The sequence below is a fragment of the Perca fluviatilis genome, chromosome 10 (genome assembly GCF_010015445.1).
Source record: "Perca fluviatilis chromosome 10, GENO_Pfluv_1.0, whole genome shotgun sequence".
NCBI classification, from domain to species: domain Eukaryota; kingdom Metazoa; phylum Chordata; class Actinopteri; order Perciformes; family Percidae; genus Perca; species Perca fluviatilis.
In genome coordinates this window covers 32,804,187-32,825,979 of record NC_053121.1, presented here as the reverse complement: position 1 = coordinate 32,825,979, position 21,793 = coordinate 32,804,187, and the positions used below count along the sequence as shown (strand labels likewise).

General features: G+C 40.0%; 1 protein-coding gene and 2 long non-coding RNA genes across 8 annotated transcripts in view; 1 reads left to right on the top strand and 2 right to left on the bottom strand.

Annotated features, from left to right (window-relative positions):
- Positions 1-2,482: 2,482 nt before the first annotated feature.
- LOC120567451 (protein Daple) lies at positions 2,483-20,606 on the top strand. 4 transcript variants are annotated; one of them, XM_039814422.1, is made up of 9 exons: positions 2,483-2,499; positions 2,614-2,863; positions 4,492-4,649; positions 7,535-7,791; positions 9,854-9,941; positions 13,222-13,334; positions 14,306-14,443; positions 14,663-14,753; positions 19,469-20,606. In XM_039814422.1, exons 2-9 carry the CDS (start codon positions 2,773-2,775, stop codon positions 19,505-19,507), a joined length of 975 nt encoding a protein of 324 aa, XP_039670356.1. In that variant the 5' UTR covers positions 2,483-2,499; positions 2,614-2,772; the 3' UTR covers positions 19,508-20,606. The 4 variants fall into 4 exon arrangements, with proteins under 4 accessions (XP_039670356.1, XP_039670358.1, XP_039670357.1 ...); XM_039814424.1 differs by lacking the exon at positions 2,483-2,499 and having other exon boundaries at positions 2,572-2,863; positions 4,495-4,649; XM_039814423.1 differs by lacking the exon at positions 2,483-2,499 and having other exon boundaries at positions 2,572-2,863; positions 14,666-14,753.
- On the bottom strand, positions 6,378-7,595 carry LOC120567453. Its single transcript, XR_005640578.1, has 2 exons — positions 7,484-7,595; positions 6,378-6,518 (listed from the first exon to the last, which is right to left on the bottom strand). It is a non-coding gene; the product is annotated as an uncharacterized LOC120567453 (long non-coding RNA).
- The window catches only part of LOC120567452, a 223,865-nt gene continuing 209,772 nt past the window's right edge, over positions 7,701-21,793 (bottom strand). For 2 of the 3 annotated variants that reach the window (XR_005640575.1, XR_005640576.1), the window contains exons 2-5: positions 17,335-17,367; positions 8,894-8,937; positions 8,693-8,787; positions 7,701-7,809 (exon numbers count right to left, since the gene is read on the bottom strand). This is a non-coding gene — a long non-coding RNA (uncharacterized LOC120567452). The remainder of the gene's footprint in view (positions 7,810-8,692; positions 8,788-8,893; positions 8,938-17,334; positions 17,368-21,793) is intronic. The other variant, XR_005640577.1, reaches the window with a different exon arrangement.

The window sequence follows — 21,793 nt, the reverse complement described above, 5'->3', positions numbered from 1 at the left end:
TTAGGGTTCATGTGTCATGACAGTGTCATGTCACTCTTATGTAGATACCTTCAAGTAAAGTGTTACTGATGATTCGGGGGGTGTCAAAACTCATTTAATTTATTGGGCACATACAGCCCAATTTGATCTCAAGTGGGTATAATAACCGATACATAATAACAACTCCAAATGTGTCCCTCTCTTTTAGTGAAAAGAGGTACAAGTACATAATGAGCAGACACAACCATACAAAGTAATTCATTGTTTCCTGACCATAGACTGGGAGGAGTAGCTGTGCTGTGTCTCCCTCTGCTGGCATCACATGTGATAGTAGAAGTATTAGCAGCAACATGCATACAATTCTCATACAATTAGACACTGTCAACAAGTGTTTGAGAAAAAAAAAAGAAAAAAAAAGAGTAAAGTGAGATCGCAGTGTCTCATTTATAGACGAGCGGCAACCTCACACTTAGAAGTGAGAATATTTAAAAAAAAGTAACTTCTGTAATCTTCCGTGTGGCCTAAGAAATAATTAATTTACAAAATCAATACTTAGTTTTTAAATGACCAAATTACATGCAAAGACTGGAAAACAACCCACATGGTCTTCTAAATGTGATATCTTAATGATTGCGGTAAGTATATATCCAGATCAGCATCTGCATTACAGCACACAGTGACTGTTAGTGGTGGTTAGTATTCAGATCCTTTACTTAAGTACAATAATACTCTGTTACAAGTAAAAATCCCTGCAAAAATGTCCCCTGTGACTGTTAAACTATTATATTTTATATCATTAGATTGTTATTACTCATGCATTAATGTAAAAGTGGGATTTTACTGTTGTAGTTGTAGCAAATGTTTGACTGTTTTATATAAGGCTATATGTAAATATTGTGAAATTAGTGAGATATGCCAATCACAAGTTCTAAAGTGAAACCTTGACAAAATTATGTAACTAAAGCTGTCAAATAAGTGTAGTAAAGTAAAAAGTATAATATTCCCTCTGAAATGTAGAAAGGTAGATGAAGAAGAAAAAAGTGGCATGAAAAAGAGAGTATAAGTAAAGTACAAGAACTTCAAATTTGTACTTACCGTACTGGAGTAAATGTGCAAATGTACTAGTCTTCTTATCACCAGACCAAGCTTAATCTTTTAAGATTGAATATTAGTCTGGGGAGTCTGCTCTGTATTTTCTACTGCACAAGAGGCGTGATCAACGGGCAAAGTTCAAATGACTCTGTACGCAACTGGATAGTCCTTCAACCAATCAGACCAGCCATCCGGGTGACGTAGCAGCGACAGCGGCATCAACGGGCTGCTGCGCTTCGGTGGCCGCTATTTTGAATGTAAACAAGAAGCTGCTTGGTCGCTTCTCTATCGTCATCGTATTAAACCTGCCAATAGCGCGCCAGGTGGATAAGCCAGTTTGTGATTGGTTCCCGCAGATGTGTAACGGAAGCAGGCTAGATAAATGTACAGGTTTCCAGCCTGAGCGGCAGGGCGAAATCAAATCGGGCTGGGTTTACCCGGTCTACAAATGTACCACTGGTGACACACAATCATAGGATGCATGTATCAGACTTCTTTAAGTCAAGTCAATTTATTTATAGAGCACATTTAAAACCAACCTAGGCTGAAGAAAGTGCTGTACAAAGTTATATTATGTTATAAAAACAAAGGAAGACAATACAAATATAGATACAATGAACATCATACAAACAACACACTTCTATACAAATGTCCCTAATCTAAATCATACGCCAAAGAATAAAAATATGTTTTAAGACGAGACTTAAAGACCTCTGCAGTAGAGGAGGACCTAATATTTGTTCCAGAGTCTTTGGGCCAAAACTGAGAAGGCACCTTTTGTTTACATCCGATACTGTGGAATAGCTAAAATGAACTAATCAGACGATCTTAGGTTCCTGGAGGAGTGATGTAGCGTAAGGCGATCAGCAATATATAAAGGGGCCAATCCATGTAATGCCTTAAAAACAAGAAACATGACCTTAAAATCGATTCTATATTTGACCGGTAACCAGTGAAGAGAAGCCAATATCGGGGAGATATGATCCCTCCTTCTGGTACCAGTCAACAATATAGCAGCCACTAGCAGTGGGTGGAGTAGGATTAGGTACAGTATCTCATGAGAAATTAGCAAAAATTAAACAGTTTACCATTATATTCTACACGCAAACTACTAACACGCAATACTAACATGTTTGATACATCAATTATTATTAAATGCCAAAGGTATTTCCCCCCCCCCATAAAATCCCTTACGCAATCCTATATTATAAAAGAACTAACCGGAGGCTGCTGCTATAAAGACGCCTGCCTGCTAGATGCAACATGCCTGACTTGCCTCAACTCTCCCGCAGCCCTCGATGCCTTGAGGGAGAATTTTAAAAGAAAATTTGCATTTAACATCACATCAAACCTTCAATTTGTGCACGAAACAAGTCATAGTTTTCCTATGTATTCAAGCAGTGAGCCAGGTGGCAAATAAAACATCAGGTCTGAACACGCACACACACACACACACACACAGAAACACACACAAGCAGCACACCTCGCCTCCATGTTATGAAAACAGCAGCTTGGATTAATGCTTAAACTTGCCCTCTGTAGGTGCGACTGTCTGTACAGGAAGAGTGAAACATGGCAGGAAATGTGCACACTGTCTCCTATCTGACCATGCGGGACACACCTGCCCTGCCCTAAGGATCATGGGAAAGTGGAAGAAGCTTTAGAGTGGGATTGGAGAGAGCATTTCAAACACCGGTGAGCATGAGGAGGTTTTTCCGAGCACACAGGGACGAAGACTACAGTCAGATCCAGTATCTGACGGCAAAGTGCACCCGCCTGGCTTATGATAAAGGTAACTCATTTGACCTCTGAGAATAAAGTTACACATTTACATTTCAGAGCCGTTACTGGTTCAGTCTAGTGTCAACTGCCAATATAATCTTTTTTGTGCATTATATTTTTTCTCTCCTCAGTTCACAGTTGTATTAATTGCACTTGAGGCACCAATAAGTGCAAATTCAGACATTCTGATGAATACCAGAGTAATGCAATCTAATAGTACTGTGGTGTCTAAGAGTTCATACTTCCTCTTATTTACGTTTTTGTAATGTATTAGTTTGATGTTCAAATTTGGTTTCATGCCATAAAAGGAACCACAGATTCATGCTACATGCTTAAGAAGTAAGATTAACCTGTGAATGTTCCTCCCCACATCGTCCATAGTAGATAATACAACAACTTGCTTCAAAGGTCATGACTTGAAAGTGAACTGTGCCTCATTGCCTGTAAAAGTGTGTCATTTACTGCTGTGATATTGTCAGGGTTAATGGGGACAAGATAACATTTCACAGAATTATTATATGAAAACAATTACAATACGCCACAGTGACAATGCGCCATTATAGCGTCACTGAAGTAATCAGATTAGGTTTGCGCACCATAAGTTAAACATGTCTGAAGGCATAAAAGTATTAAATATTTTTTTAGAGGCCTCAAGTGAACGTATTTGACTAGAGAAAGACAAAGATTCCACAAAAGTCAGAAAAAGCTGTAGTTTTCCTATTTATTCAAGCAGTGAGCCAGATGGCAACCAAACACATCTGGTCTGAAGACACACACACACACACACACACACACACACACACACACACACACACACACACACACACACACACACACACACACACACACACACACACACACACACACACATATATTTGCTATAGTGTCTTTTACATATTTTTATTGTAATATTTATTCTATGTTTATGTTCTTAACTGTTGCAGTACTTTGCTTTATTGTTTGTTCATTTCATTTTCATATGTGTATTGTATGCACCTAACACACCAAGGCAAATTCCATGCAATGGCAATACATCTGATTCTGATGCTATTAAATATCAAGGACTGGATTGCCAGCTGTGAACCATCAGAATCAAATTTGCCACTTAATATACATATTTCTAATTAAGAACAGTTTTTTTCTGCTTGGCAAGAGTGTCTTTGTTAAGGGTTATATTTTAAGGCTTTATCAAACTCTGCTGATGACCGGTTGGAGTTACAACACTAACGATAGACTGTAGCCAAGATATGAGCATGTTATGGACACTAAAGTGAGAAATGAGGACGGCCACAGAGCTGAGATCCAATGTAAATGTGTGTAAAACGTATTAGGGACACATAAGTGCATGATGAGGTGAGGGGAGTGGGAATGCCTTAAAACTCCAGTGAGAGGAAAATGTTTCAACGCCAGAGATGTCAGCAGCTGACATACTCCTCCATTTAAAGTGTTATTGTTTAAGACATTATGGTTAATTTATGCTGTGAGCAGTAAAAAAACAACATACTTTTTCCATTACCTTTCATTAAAACACGTCCAAGTGGCACACATTCAGCAGATCTTCTGTTTTAATGAAAATGGTCTACACAGCAATGGTTTTGAGGCCCAAACGTGACTTGGGTCTGTTGTTTGTGGCTGCAGCAGTGCTCGACAGGGAGTTTCTGATGTCCAGAGACAGGGAGAGGAAGCTGCAGAATGATCTGGAAGCTGCGACAGCTCGACTCCTCCACCAGCAGCAGCTGAACATGGAGCTCAGGATGAGAGAGGACCAACTCATCAGCAGGATCCACCAGCAACAGGTGAGCAGATTAGGATTTAAAAGAAATAATCAGATTCTTTTAAATTTTGTATTTCTGAGCATTTTAGCATGTTTAGGTTCACTTGCACCTCTTTCATCAGTGATGTTTTCAGTCTCAGCAGCCAACTGTTTCAGTAAAAAAGCTCTAATACCACTACCTGCTCATCACCAAACAGCAGACAGACACAGTTAGCGACTAGCTGGTGAACATAGGTGAGCATTTAGCAGCTCAAGAGCCAGATATTTCCCTCAGGATTTGGTGAAGACCAAAAACATAAAAAAGTGTGACTACTGGACTTCATCTGAATTCATCAGGTGGCTATTATTATTTATTGTATGCTGCATTAACTGATTATTTTTTGCTTATTGGCAGAGCCAGATTAAATGGAAAAGTTACACAAGGCATACTGCATTTTTCGGGCCCTGTCCAAGTGGATACTTTGTTATTTGGTGAATAAACGATTACTTTTAACTGCCACAAATCATTATGATGCTAATTTATTTATTAGGGTATTTTAAAGCATCTAATTTAGGCTTATTTGAAGGAACTGAGACAGACTTGTGTAAAGCACCTCTTTGTTGTTTTCTTTATTCTTTTATATTTTTCTTTTTTTAACCGAAAGCATCCTAGAAAAGTGGTAGTGTAACCTTTATGGCTAGCTAACATATGGAACCAAAAACAGATTTTCCTAAGTTTTTATATATATATATATTAAATATCTTAAAAAATATACAAGTTTAGATGAAGCGTTAGATAGAAACTTTGCATTTTAAAATAGTTTTTAAAACTATAAACAAATATACTTTGACTTTTCCCTCTAACTGGGCCCCCTATTGGCAAATGGGCCCTAGGTACGTGCATAGAATGGCTATGCCTAGATCCGGGCCTGCTTATTGGGGCATTCAGCACATACATAGCAACGTTAGCATTCATGTGGAGTCTTTTTCTGTTCCCCTGAAGCATTTAAGTCCAATTTTCACTCAAATATTTGCTCTGTTTTGGTCTCCACCAACTACTGAGAAAAAAATCTGTCTCTTTAGCTGCTAATGTTCCACTTTTTCACCAGCTAGGCTCTAATGTTGTCTGCTGTTTGGTGCAGGAAAGGTAGTGTACAGTGGATTTATCAGAGCGTTGTTGGCTAACAAATCTGCATGCTTCAGCATGGGAATGAACCAGACAGTAAATGTGCCGTAAAACCAAAACTATTAGTTCAAAAAGGCTAAAAAAGCTCCACAGAGCTGCAGTTAGCTGATCACTATGAGCCACTCCTTTTACCAAATCATGATTCCCAAAACAACATTCAGCTCTATTTAACTTCAAACATTGGTGTGGTCTTGTTAGGAAATACTTACCTGAAGGCCAACTCCTGTCCAATTTGTGTCATTTAATCTTGTAGTGTTTAACCTCATTACAATCTCATCATTTAAATGCACATAGCCATGACCATACCAGTCTGCCACCTATGCTGCAATTACTGAAATTACACTGGAATTAGGCTATGAGTAAGTGCCAGTGTTAACATGCTGTAAATGCAGAGGTTTTGGCATTGGTTACCATTGGTTGTTTTTTTTTTATTCTTTTTGCTGACGGCTTTATTTTAATACTTTTTAGAGGCCAGGGGAAAAAGGAAAGATGAGAGAGAGTCTCTTCTTCTTTTATGTTCCAGTTATTACTTTCAACCTTTAAGATGAATCCCTGATTCATAGTAACAAATGAGCAGCTCCTCTATTGAAGTCAAGTCCATTTTTTATTTAGCCCAATTTCACAAATCACAAATTTGCCTCAGAGGGCTTTACAATTGGTACAGCATGCGACACCTTCTGTCCTCTGATCCTCGCATCGGATAAGGAAGAACTCCACGAAAAAAACCTTTGACAGGAAAATAAATGGAAGAAACCTCAGGGAGAGCAACTGAGGAGGGTTTGCTTTCTCAGGACGGACAGACGTGCAATAGAGTAGAACAGACCAGCATAATAAAATTACAGTACAAACAATCCACATGACAAAATGATACATAGAACTCTAGAGACCTCAGTGGTATTTGTTAGAGATTTGGAGCATGTGGCTCACTCCCTTTCCCCACATAGATTTGATATAGTGTCAGGTTTGGGCTTGCCACAAACTCTTTGACCTATACAGTAGGTGTCTTTGATTTGATCACTCAAAAGCAGTCTGTGTAAGATGATAATGCTACAATTGGGACATCTCCAGGGAGATCTTAAAAGGTCAGGGTGTACTGAGTAATATGAGATTAATAAGTTCCATTTATGTATATATTCTGGGTTCATGTACCTTTATGTAAGCATCTGTGTCAGATGAGATGAAGCTATTACACTCTGTAAGTCATAGTTCTATTTTCTTTATTGTTACTATTTTGCCACTGTTCATCATACCAACTGCTATAATTATTATGAATCATATTTCTCTATATCTGTATATCTGTATCAGTGTCTCTGTGTCCCATCCAGCAGCGGCAGATGGCCGCCCACCAAGAGTCAGGTTCTGAGGTTTCAGCCTATAAAAAGGCACTGTCACACCAAATGCTTGCTCTTGGGGGAATTGTTGGGTCTTTGTATGTAATTATAGAGTGTGGTCTGGACCTACTCTATCTGTGAAGTGTCCTGAGATAACTCCTGTTGTGATTTGACACTGTAAAAACAATTGAATTGAATTGAATTAGGTAACATCATTTAGCAGAGACAAGAAAGAAAACTAGAGTGCATTCTAAGACATTGTTGATGTAGTAGTTGATGAACAATAAAAGCCATAAAATAGAATTTGATTGTGTAAAAACATTTTGCAAAAATCTGTGTGGATTGTTATGGAGTCCTTACCTATCTGTATGTGTGAGAATGTGTCAGTGTATCCATGTGTCTCGCCTGCAGGACCTGGTGAACTTGCTGCAGCAGCGCGTGGTCCTGCTGGCGGAGGCAAGCTCCCAGGACGCGGAGGTGCTGCGGCAGGTCAGCTCAGAGATACTGTGCCTGCAGAGCTCCGAGGTGAAGCTGGAGGGCCTGGTGGAGGAGCTGCATGCTGAGGCCCAACACAGAGCTGTGGTGGCAGAGAGCCTCGAGACAGAGCTGCACAGTGAAGCCCGGCGCAGAGCTGCGCTGACAGAGAGCCTGCAGGCAGAGCTGCGCAGGTAGGCCCACTTTTCATGCTTGAAAATGAGATGGAAAAGAATGAACCCAATAATTCATGATAAAACTGAATCTTAAGTTTCATCCTTACTAGTCTCGCATTGCCAGACCTTCCTCCACAGTGCTGCGGAGGAGGGTCTGGCTAGTCCACACAGCATTCCGGGATGTGCTCTGTTTTATTGGCATTTCTTTAAACCAATCACAATCGTCATTGGCAGCGCTAAGCCCCGGAGAGAGCCATGGCGCCTCTGCAAAATAGCCTCTGGAAGGAACTTTTTGGTGGAACATGTGTACGTTCAAAAGTAGTTTTAGTCGTGCAACAGAAAACTCAGATTGGACAGATAGTCTAGCTAGCTGTCTGGATTTACCCTGCAGAGATCTGAGGAGCAGTTAACCATAGTCCTCACAAATCCACCGGAGTTTGAAATTCCAACACAAAGAAAGCGGAAGGTACCGGACATCCGGCCGAAAAGAGTGTGATCTGGCGGAAAATCCAGCGGCACCAGAGCAATCGTCGTCGTGGATATAGACTACATCCTTACTAAATATTTATGATCTAAATTCACTTTATTGTCTAAGACTATCTATCTAAATTCGATCTTTTCCAGAAAAATCATATTTCTTTAAACCGTTTTATTAATAGAAAGAAGAAAGTAAAAGAGACTGTCCCATACAATCCTATAGTACAATGTAGTGAAATTCAATCTCTGCATTTAAGCAGCGGACAGCCACATAGCAGCGTGTCCCAGGAGCAATATTGGTGGTAATCACTTTGAGTATGTGGTCTTAAATTTTCCCACTTGTCAGTGTCCAGTGTGCACACCTTTTTAATTAAAAACACAAGCGTGCTTTACTGTGCTCTAGATGAGGACCTGTCACAGCTCTGAGTTGTGGAGGAAATACCTGAACAAAAAGCTTGCGGTGACCTTCTCGTTTTCTTTAACCACGTTGAATTGTCGATGGTTTGATTCAAACGCATTCCTCCATGTTCCACCCAGCTGTTTAAACCGAACAAAATATAATAACAAACATTAACCCAGATAAGGCCGCAGACTAAGAAAAGAAACATTCAAATGAATAAAAAACCCGCTAACGTTTGATTACCATCTCCAGCAAACTGGAGCCAAGTGAAGCTGTCACCAGCTGCTCTGCAAACCCACAGAGAAGAACTTCATCTCAAACTGTTGTCTCAAAACTGGATGAAAGCATTGAGTTCAGACCTTTTTTAAGTCAGCAGAAAAGCTGCGCCGTGCCTCAATCTGCTGACTTTAAATCCCCGCGGGGAGTTGGCTTAGTGTCAGAATACGTTATCACATTATGATTCCAGCCGACAAGTCAAGAAGATGAAAGCAATCTTAACATTAGAAGAAAGGTCAATGTGTATATGTTTTACATTTTCCTTTAAAATTCCTATTGACTCTAACATCAAATGCATTGATACAATTGTGGAAATGAATCTGTGACAGCGAGGAGCATGTAGGGTTGAGAATAGAAATCCCGCTGAACAGAAAAATCTGTGGAAGAAAAAAACCTAGAAAAAAAGACAAAAAAATAAGGAACATTATTTTAGTTAAGAGCACTCGGAGCACCAAACATATATTATATTTAAACTTTAAATGAAACATCTTCATGCAACTCCTTTCAGTCATTTTTACAGCTGACAAAAAGTTAGGTGTTAGAAATAATTGGTGTTAGAAATAAAGTTTCTTCCCATTCCCATGCGTTAAAGAAATAAGTTATGCTGCACCATATGAAGCAAACATTCATTATTTTATCCAGAAAGCAATGATATTATTGTCGAGGTAAGGGTATTCTTTAAAGGAAATTATGTTTTTTGTGTATTAATGTAAGAGATCAGATAAATGGAGTTTGCCAAAATGTAAAAATCATTATAAAAAAAGTGGATTAAAGGTCAATTTAAATTAGTTTTCAGCTTTTCCAACTTACAAACACGATGCGGACAACTACATTGATATGACTCTACTCAGGTCAAATTAAACTGGCCACAACAAGTGTTGCGTACACACAGATAGGATAACATCTTTTTGTCATTGTTGCCAACAGTAAGACAGTGGAGCTGGAGGAGCTACACGACACCAACCGAACTTTGATAGAAAATCTGAAGGATTTACGCTCCACTCATCAGAAGGAGGTAAGGGAACCGAATTGAATGCAGCTCTGGCACTTTTTGGGTCTGTGAGAGTCTGACAGTAACTCCTAAACGTCTCCTCTATATATTATAGTTGATTTTCATTATCAATCAATCGGCTGATTATTTTTCTTGATTAATCCATGAATCATTTGGTCTATAAAATGCCATAAAAAAGTGAAAAAGGGCCGTCACAAGTTCCCAAAGCCCAAATTGACATATTTAAACTGCTCGTTGTGTCTGACCAACAGTCAAAACCCAAATATATTACATTTTACCGTCAAAGAAGGCTGAGAAAATCAGCAGATGTTCAAATTTGAGAAACTGGAACCAGACATTTCTGTAACTTTTTTTTTAAAGAGATGCACAAGGGCCACAGCAATTAATCAATGTAAAAAATGCTGCCCATTCATTTTTTGTCAATTGTTTCAGCTCTATTCAAAACACACATTTTGGTGGGTGAACTGTTCCCTTTATACCTAAATAAATGATACTAATTGCCATCTTTAAGTCTTTTCAATGTACACAAACGTTTGCTGGAGTTTGCAGTTTGTTTGAAAATTGAAATTCATATCAGGGTTCTTGTTTACGCACAATGTTGGTACGGACAGCACAACAGTACTTTTCATCTTTGAGTGACATGAAGAAAATAATTGGCGATATAAACTGCTTGAGGCGTTATTGTCCATCACGGCATGACAAAAAGACAGTGCATTCATTACATCACGTACAATTCCGATCAAACTGAAAAATGAAACCAAAAAAGGAAGGAGTATGCCAAGGTTGTGATGTGAATTGTAAATATTATGACAATCTGAAACCACTGCTTGCACATTGTGGCCTGAGTTTGTGTGACTATATATTAATAAGATGTAACCAATGACCGTCAGGTTATTTACATGATGTCTCATCCCTAATGAGATTATTCACACACATTTATTAGCAGTGTTGTAATGTAACGAAGTACAAATACTTCGTTGCTGTACCTGTACTAAACTTTTACTTTTACTCCACTACATTTCCCCTAAGCATTTTATTTACTCATTCCTACAAAATTAAATCAGAAGAAATTTGTTACACTGGAAGAAAGCAGGTTTGGCGATAGCCTGACAAGCCAGACCCACATCCAGATGTTGGGTCTGGGAACTCACCATTGGCAGGGCTCAATCCGAGGGGCGGGATAAACGGTTGTCTTTCAAATTCCCTCTGCACACAATAGGATAGAGCTACAACCAGGCAGAGCAACGAAGGAGGTAGCAGAGCTAGTTGATAGATTCAACTTTAGCACACATTAACACATCTTCCTTTTTAAAGAATGATTTCTGTGCCGTTCTTTGTTCTTTTCTCAAAGAAAAGCTGAACTCCAAGTCTTCCAGAAGACCGCTGTTCCCAGCAGCAGCAGCCATAAGCCCGCCCACCGACTCTATACACGATGCGATTGGCCTGACCAGAAATGTTTTTTCCAGCTCGCAAGTCAGAGACTAGAGTGCCTAGACCCCCCCTGGCTGAAAAATAATTTTGCTGCCGCTAGGGTGCGTCTAGATTTCTAGGCTAGTTTAGCGAATCATTGCTGCTAGATTGCATGTTAATGCCCACTCCATTCCAGTTGGTGACGTAATGCCTGTTTGTTGCCAAGCAGCAAATAAAAAAAACATGGGCCAAAACTAAAGAAGAGGAGGAAGCATAAGGACTGATAGTGTCTTTATGACTTTTACACAAGTAATGTTCTAAAAGGTGACTATAACTTCTACCAAAGTCATTTTCTGGCAAGATACTTGTACTTTTACTCAAGTATTATGTTCAAGTACTTTATACAAGACTGCTAATTAGCAACAAACTAAACGTTTAACCCGTGTGTTGTCTTCCCGTCAACTATGAACATCAGGTCAAAAGTGAATTTGAATTTTTTTTGCTTTTTCCAGCGTTTTTTGGCTCTTTTTTATGCTTTTGACACTTTTTAAAACATTTTCTTCTTTTCTCAACGTTTTATTTTTAAATTCATGGTCAGTAAACCTAATTTATATGACATTATACCTAATTTTGGAGTTAAAAAAGCAGAAATTATGAATTATTTTGACTAATATTTAAGATCAAAGGATGTTGAGTGAATCCCAGACTGGTTTATGTCAAAGTTTGGTCACGATACTGTTTTAAAACCATTTAAACATGTTTATAAAATTGAATAAAACTTTCAAAATTGAATAAAAGTAATCATTCATTTTACGTGCAAAGATCGTTGTATGGGTTCCATACGACGTACATCCATGCTTCCATGTCTCTTGGCATTTTGGTTCAAAGAAACCCATATTTCTGATATAAAACTTTGAAAACGGGTCAAATTTGACCCGAGGACAACACAAGGGTTAAATACCCACCAGTATCACAACATAGAAGTCAGTGGTTGTAATGTGACCTTTTGTCCAGCAGATGTCAGGGTTGGACACTTTGTTCAACACTGCTTCTCTGGTCTTGTCTGCTTGAGAGTAAATAGGTAAGTCATGTACTTTTGATGGTTTTATAACAAATGTGGAGTACTTCTCTTTGTCAAAGCATGCAGCCAACTCCTCCACAAATAATGCAGTACAACATCATCCTGCTGCGAGAAGTAATGGACTAACTCTGTTCTTAGGGTAGTTTAGGTCAACGTGTCGGCGCGCCGGTTACAAACAGAGAATAACAAGTCTGCTGTTGGATTTTGAATAATTAATCTCACGAAACATGAAACCTCAAGGTTCAAATTTATGTACTGTGGCCAAATTTGAAAAACTACAACCACTCCAGAGAATGCACTGATTCAGATTTTTTTTTTTTTCTGGCATTAGATTTGTATTAATGTGTGTTGAGTCTGTGCAGTCTGGGTGTTACATTCCTACACACTGTCAGGATTTTGTTATTTACACTTGGCTTCAAAGACTCACTCCCTTCCTGGCCCCCGTTTCAACCAGTCCATCAGACAGCAAACAATCCAGCTCCACAATTATCTCTCCTACGAGAGCCGCACAGTCCAACAGAACAAAACAACAGACCGCCCTGTCAGTCACTTAATGAGAACATCTATTTGCTGGGGATAAAGTCAGTGACATGTTGTGAATGTCCTGGGAGTCGGAGATGAAGTCCTACCCTGTTGCAGTCGCTCATCTTTCCAGATGACGCCACTGAGTTCAAGAGTATCCTTTTCCTGACAGACACAAACACACCACAATCATTATTTCCTGCTTTCTCGTTGCCTCAATCACATCCTGGTTGAACGAGGAATATAAAGTGATGGTGTCTTGTCTTTGAGGTAAGGGAGCTGCAGCAGCAGAATGAGGGGAGTCTGAGGAAACTGCAGGGGACAGCGGAGCAGTTTGAGTGGCTCTGTCAGCAGCAGCGCTACTGGATGTGCAGTATCAAGAAGTGGGTATTTTCTCCCTGAACATTTACAATCACACATACTACACACATACAGGGGCGTCGGACTGGGGGGGGAAACAGGGGACTGATTACCCAGGTCCCTCATGTGAAATGTCAAAATGACTTTCTACAGGGCCCAGAATTTTGTGCTACGCCCCTGCACACATACTTAATGTGTCCATTGTATGTATTGTGTCTTTTTTTCACATGAGACACAAAAATGTGCAGGCTTCGAGACCCTAACTCATACCTGCCAACATTTGGTTTTCAAAATCCGGGAGATTTGTGACCAGGGAGGGGGGGTACTGTTAAGTGTACTGTATGTATGACCCTGTGTTTTAATGTGCTGGGTAATGTCATTTTTCCCGCTGTGCGCTACATTAAAATCAATGCGACACACCTTACAAAAAGCGTGGAGGTTGTCGGTATGACTAGGTAAGATGCATGTAAATTGTTGCGCCCAACACTGTTGAAATTTACAGCTATATTTCAATTTCTTTGCGGGAACACCGCCTTCACCTGCCATTTTGTATTGGCTCGCTTTCGGGTCTGAACTTTCTGCGGCGCTTGCGCAGAGATCAACTGATCAACTGGGTTATGGGTTGCCAGGTTGAGGTGACAAACAGGTTGAAAGTTGTGTATGTTGTGTGAATAGGATGCGTTTCATACAAGATCTGGCAACTGGTCAACATTAGACAAAAATATTGGTCTGATTATTTATAAAGGAGTTTGGGCCATGCTGCAAATTACGGGAGTTTCCCGTGAAAAATAACAAACCGGGAGGGGTCCGGGAGATAGGGTTAAAAAAACGGGAGAAACCCGGGAAAAAACGGGAGTGTTGGCAGGTATGCCCTAACTATGAACTCAACATTAGAAAGTACAACCTCTTTGACAAAATGTAAAACTTTTTTTTCCCCCTACCAAATATCTCTACAGGCTATATCTCATCGTCTAAACCTTTTTTTAAATCACAGATTCAAAGACTGCCTGATGGAGGAGAGAGACGCTCTGCTGCAACAGGTCATCAAATTGAAAAAGAAGGTTGAGAAACATGATGACAGTCCCACACAGAGCGTCGTCTGTCCCCTAAAGGACACTCAAAGCTGTGACGGGTAAGAAAGAAGACGCAAGATACAGTAAACTTATCACTATGATGAAGCTGCACATCTTTTTGCCAGGAAACCTCGTTGGAGTGTTTTCCAACAGGGCATTAAGAAAAAATTTTCAGTATCTCCCATCATTTTAATACATTTTCCACTGTGGCCCACTCCTACATGGTTTCCAGGATATTACGGTATTTACAACACGTCTAACCTTCCTTTCTTTCGCAGCAGTATAACATCATGGGATGCAGATGCAGTGGCTGACCTGGAGTCTCAGGTGGAGAAGTCAAACATGCCGTATGCGGAGCTCTTTAACCAGGTTTTATATTTCTACTTCTTAACGGGCGTATGCTGCATGGCTAAAATCACAAAGGTCTCATCAGGTTCACAAACTTTGCAATGGGTTCAAGAAATGTTCGGCAGAGTCCCTCTACATGTCAGAGGGCCCCAGTTTAGTGTTTTGAAATCTTTGTGTGGGAGACACATGCAAACCTCAGGGGTGAAATATTAGAGATTTATTAGGGAGGGCTAATATAGTATGGTTGCCAATCCCCAGAAGAGTTGCTCTGCTGTCAGTTCTTCCAGAATTTAGACATACGTCTTGAACAGGGGTGGTTAAGTGTGTTTTTCTATAGACTGTTAAAAGTAAAGAGGCTTTGATGTACATGGAGGGGATACCGAAATCTCTTTGGTAACCAAATATGAAGCCATAACAGTTCAGCACTCATATGTGAAGTAGGACTGCCACGAATGACCATTTTCGTTATCGAATAATTCTTTTTTTCTGAAAAATGCTTTGTTTACCACAGACAAAGAAGATGTAATTCAGTCAAAAAAGAAAAGCATAAAATCCTCATATTTGAGAAGTTAGAACCAGAAAACGGTTGACATTTTTACTGGAGAAATTACTAAAACTATTCATTGATTACCTAAATAGTTGCTGATTGATTTTCTTTCGATCAACTCATCAAATGATCATCGTTCTTAAAAGTAAGAAAATGTAAGAGCCCGCCCCTGTAATGTAAGAGCCCGCCCCTGTTGGCTCTCTTTGTATTTGACTAGAACCTCAGGTGAACTTTTATTTAAAGAGCGACCTTAACTGTATTAAAACCTTTCTGTATTAAAACATGTGTAGATGAAAGATGAGGACTGATCTGAGGAGTGAAATAGAATATATCCAAAAATCAGGGCTAATAATCATGTGGGTGCGACTGCCAGTCCCTGTAGGGGGTTGTCATACAGCCAGAGCTTTGAAATGTTATGGTTACTGGAGTCTCATCATTCTTTTTGTCTTTTAAAAGGTTGCTTGAAAGCCTTCATGCAATCATTGGGTGACCGCAGAATGTTCCTTAAAGAAGAATCTAATGAGCGAACATCGGGTATCTTTCAGTCATATGTTTTGTCCATCCATCCATCCATCCATCATCCACCCATCCATCTATCCATTCTTCCATCCACCCATCCCTCTCTCCCTCCCACCCTCCATCCATCCATCTATCTATCCATTCTTCCATCCACCCATCCATCCCTCCATCCCTCCCTCCCTCCATCCATCCATCCATCATCCACCCATCCATCCATCTATCCATTCTTCCATCCACCCATCCATCCCTCTCTCCCTCCCTCCCTCCATCCATCCATCCATCCATCATCCACCCACCCACCCATCCATCCATCCATCTATCCATTCTTCCATCCATCCATCACTCCTCCCTCCCTCCCTCCATCCATCCATCTATCCATTCTTCCATCCATCCATCCCTCCCTCCCTCCCTCCATCCATCCATCCGTCCATCCATCCATCCATCTATCCATTCTTGCATCCATCCATCGTAAGAGTTTTTGCACAGGTATACAAAGATCACATTTCTGAACATTAAAGCAACCTATAATCAATGTTTTTTACACAATATTTTCAAATCATGATGTGGTCAAAAAATCAGCTATTGCAGGTTTTAAAAAGGGATGTCTAAAACTGTTCAAACTATTAACCAATGCTGTCCTTTTCCCGGAGAAGACCTCCTTCTGGTCCCTTTTACTCGTACTCTGCCTTTTAGCTACAGTTTCCTTTAGATTTGAGAAGGGACCAATATCTTTAGAGTAATCAGTTCAGTGTTTTAAAATCTCTGGAACTGAGACTGAAGTTCAGATCAGCTGCCAGTCCGCAGTGGGTTTGTTGTGGTGCCAGGATTTTCAAAAAAAACTCCGAACCCTCATGGGCACTGAAGTCTCATCAGTGTTTTTGTTTTGTCTGCCTGCTGTGTATTTTAACAAAGACATACGACTCCATACGGTGTTCGGCAGCGCTGAAGAGGCGAGGAGCACGAAGGATCGTGTGTGTCGGTGGAAGACGCTGTCATATCACCTAACAGCCACTAGGCGGCACATAGATTAACTATGAATATGGCTCAGTAATTTAATTGTCTGTTTTAAAATGCGGGAATTTATTTCAATATTCAAAACAAACACTGTTAATGGTGAAAAACAATCCTACAGAATCTGGTTAGATTTTAGAAAAACAATTCTTCTCAAACTTCTGCAGTTTAACTATTGCTTATAAATTAGTTGGAGGCATGGTGCATAATCAGCAGCTTGATGCATTTCACTCCAATTAGTTTGAATTACTGAAACTTTTATGACTGCAATAGGTCTTTACTTACTTTACTGTTATCTGGGATGATCAGTGTCTTTTTTTCAGCTGGAAACATTGATTTATAGGTACATTGGGGGCATACAAATAGGTGAATTTGAAGTTTAAACTGATCTGTCCCTTTTTGAAAATCTATATTTTTTAATAAAAATTATGAGCCTCAAAAGTAATTCAAGTATATATTAAAACGTGGGTCTCATATTTGTAGTTTTTGGCAATTTTCCATCAGTAATAATAACATTGTACTCACCAAGTTCATTGCGGGGATAGAGTGCAGCGACATCTGCACAAGAAACAAGAAAACAAACATTCAGATAAGATTTCCAATAACGGATTATTGGAAACAACACTTTGATGTTCTCACTTTGGTTTGCCTAAAAAAATAAAAAAAAAATAAAGAGAAGACAATTAGACAATCCTGCTAAAGTGTTTGCATGTTTAAAAACTGATTGTTTGACCCCTTGTAGAGATGTCATTGTGTTCCCACATCTCAGCTTTTACTTTGTTGACTAAAATGTTATCGTAGCTGAAATTATGGCCACAACTACAAAAATGAGTCCAAAGTTAAATGGGTGTGTGAATGAAAATGCCAGAGAATTATTAGTTGAATTCAATACATGCTTCTTATCTAAAATGTTCTCAAGCTTTAATAGGTATTCAATGTCTTTATATAATAATAGTATCTGTAATATCAGTATAATCAATATATAAGAAATACATCTGTATTATCAACCTTCCAGGGCTAAGGTGCATACTGTAGTTGCCTTTGGATTTTTAGAAAATATCCTTTATGTGTAGTGACCAGTTCAGTCTTTTAAAATCTCTGGATCAAATACAATATGCAAATCTCACGGGTGAAATTAGAATTTCAAAACATAGACAGTCATCTGAGGACAGCTGCCAGTCCCCTGTGGAGCTGTGGGGCTGCCAGAACATTCATAAAACTGATACTTCATGGGCACTGGAGTCTAATCAGTGTTTTATTTTCTTCTTTTTTTCTGTCTCCTTTACAAAAGTTAGATGGCTTTGGGAAACTTTTGATTGCAAAGCTATTCTGCAATCAAACAGGAACCCAACAAAGAGCTCCTGCAGGAAGCGCTTACAAATCCTGACAGGACCTCAAACACTCCATCTTTATAGTGAAGAATCCAAAAGGTGTTCGCTGTCCGCTTTGGGGATTTTTTAAAAAGCTCCCACATCTTTAGAGTGACAAGCGCAGTCTTTTTTTTTTTTTTTTTTTAATCTGTGGATAAGAGCAAGCCTGACAGACAGAACCTAAGCTGATTCTCGTGTGCCAGTCCCCAGAGGAGCTGCTGTGCTGCCAAAGCCTTGAGAGATCGCTGATACTTTCTGGGCACCGGAGTCACATCAGGCTTTTTCTGTTCTGTCTGTCTATCTGTCTGTTGCACATGGCTTCCTCCCAAGCTGTCCGGGTCCCTCTTCCAAAGCAGCAGAGAGATGACTAATAACGACTGGAGGGAGGTGATTACCAATAGCCTCTGTGCTTCATTCCCCTCACCTCTCACAGGCTCTGCACTGAATTTCTTGGGATAATTATTCTGATTGAATGCAGATGATGATGATGCGGGGTGCTTTCTTTTTGCAGAGCTAAAATGATAGAGGGAGGAATGTAGCTGGAGGAGCGGTGACCGCCGGAGACAACCATGATAAAACACATTACCAGCTTTGACGTGATTTATATAAACTAGATTCACACCCTGTAGACACGAGTATGGTTCTTAGTTGCTAAACATTGAAGTGCTGTGGTTTCGCTCACTAGCTAGCATAAGTTTGGCTATGCCTAGTCTCTATCGACAACGTTACACTTCTGAGGTTGTTCAGTTGTCGCCGGAAATTCCGCCAGATGTTCCTCATTTCGGCCGGATGTCCGTTTCCTTCCTCTTTCTTTGTGTTGGCATTTTAAACTCCGGTGGATTTCTGAGGACTATGGTTAACTGCTCCTCAGATCTCTGCAGGGTCAATCCAGACAGCTAGCTAGACTATCTGTCCAATCTGAGTTTTCTGTTGCATGACTAAAACAACTTTTGAACGTACACACGTTCCACCAAAACAAGTTCCTTCCCGAGGCTATTTTGCAGAGGCACCGCTGCTATGTCCGGCGCTTAGCGCTCGTTTCAACAGCCTTTTAAGTAACTCTTTCACCATGTAGTTAGAGCCTACAACCTAGAAATCTAAAAAAACTTACACTTTTTAGTCAAATTAAGCCCTGTTTTAATATTGATATCTAGAGGTCTATAGAGCTGCCATTACTTACTGGAACATTTCCCCTCAAGGCATTTCTCTCTCTAAATTTCCCTTCTTGCACTTACTTCATGTTTATTGTCTTTGTCGTCTTCACTTACAGTTTATTTTTCTGTCCTCAGGCAGGGAGCCCTATCAACGGATACCAAAAACCTCCTTGAGGACAGAAGCCTGGAGCCTGGCCTCGTCTTCTTTTTCTCTCCCCACCTTCTCCAGAAGATAACCACTAGATGTTTGTGTGTGCGGTTAGCTTCGTGGAATACTTCCCAGTCATTGTCGCAAAAACCCCCCAAAAACTTGGAAAAACATACCTGTGAACCCATACATTTACTTTTTGACCCCACTATTGTTCACCTGTCTTGAAAAGAATCTGCTTCGTGATATATGACTGAATTAAAACACTGCACAGTGTGCTGCTGTCCTCCTTTAACTGAGACACATGCACATCACATGTGGCCAACGCTCCTATAGTCACATTTTCCTGTAATTGTCCATTATTCAGACCTTGTAATCAACACCACTAACAAGAGCAAAAAACCACCTGAGAATGTTTTCTCTTTTGTTGTTTTTCCAATGAATCCTCACAGGGGAAGCAGCAGCTGGTGTGCAGACGACACAACAAACTGTGTTGTTGAGATTAAAATGAAGCTCCGCTGATTGTTCCCCCCACTGAGGACCTGGTACATCTCGACTCTGATCATCAGGTCTCCTCACTTATCGCTTGTCAGCAAGAATCTAAAACGTATTCGAGGTGATATCGGCTCAGATAAATGAACCATATGATGCCTACATGGTCTGTACAATGTACAGACAAAGCAAATGTTTGGGAATACATCTGATGCACAGATATGTCACATTACATATTTAACTATGTATTAAGGCTGCAACTAACGATTATTTTATCAATGAATTGATTGATCGATTGGTCTATAAAATGTCAGAAAATACTGAAAAACGTCCATCCCAGTTTTTCAAAGTCCAAGGTAATGTCTTTAAATTTCTTGTTTTGTCAGTCCAAAGCTAGTCTCTATCGACGACGTTCCACTTCCGGGATTGTTCCCAACAATGTTCAGATTAATAACAACAGAAAAGTTCAGGAAAACCCCATATTTGAGAGGATGATCTGTTATTTTTGCATAGAAAATTGCTTTTAAGGTATGTATTGTAACTGTGTCATATAAAAAAAGTTATGTTCATATAAAACTCATTTGCATTCACATTTTATCAACGCCACGTTGCTAATAAAATAAGTACAACTGACTAACTGTAAGAGACATTTAATTAGTTTTCCAGCGTAGTATTAACCAGCGCTGTAGACTTGATCAACAACAGTTAACTCCTGGTAACTACAGCATGAGTCATATTTTTATGGCCATTTTTGGGCACAAGACACTTGGTTAAAGGTCCCATGGCATGACAATTTCACTTTATGAGGTTTTTAACATTAATATGCGTTCCCCCAGCCTGCCTATGGTCCCCCAGTGGCTAGAAATGGCAATAGGTGTAAACCGAGCCCTGAGTATCCTGCTCTGCCTTTGAGAAAATGAAAGCTCAGATGGACCAATCAGGAATCTTCTCCTTATGAGGTCATAAGGAGCAAGGTTACCTCCCCTTTCTCTGCTTTGCCCGCCCAGAGAATTTGGCCCACCCATGAGAGAGAGAGACATCATGGCTTTCAAACGAGCAAAGTGGCAGTTGGTCAAGGCCACACCCCCACCCTCCACCTTGCCCCCTCTCCTCCTCAATAGCATTTAAAGCTACAGACACAGAAATGGCACATACTAAGGAAAGCTCATTGTGGGACTGGCTCTAGTGGCTGTAATTCTGAACCAAGGCTGAATTTCAGGAAAGAGACTTCAGATACAGTATTAGGGGACCACTAAGGCCTATATAAAAGAGACTTCAGATACAGTATTAGGGGACCACTAAGGTCTATATAAAAGAGACTTCAGATACAGTATTAGGGGACCACTAAGGTCTATATAAAAGAGACTTCAGATTCAGTATTAGGGGACCACTAAGGCCAGGGCTTCATTTGAGCCGGAACACGCCGGAACATGTTCCGGCACCTCCAACGTTGGATACGGAACCTTTTTTTATTGGATCCGGCACCTCCTGTGTCACTATGAAAAATGAATCACCTAAATGAAAAAAAGTAAATTACTGTTTGTGTAGTGTTCAGTGTTATCTGTTTTGTTAGTCTTTATTCCCCATTGAAGTTCCACAAAAATCTTGTGTTTGCATTTTTGATGCGTTTTGAGGTGAATTTTCAGGGTAAGACAAGAGGGGAGAGAGGGACAGAGGGGAGGCCCTTCAAGTGACACATGCGCTTGTGCTGGTTGAGATTGCTGTTAGCCTTGTTTCACTCAGGGGAAAAATGTCAAAAAGACACAAAGGTTGCTTAACTTTTTCAAATACACTGGCCAGTCGGATCCCAAACAAGCAAA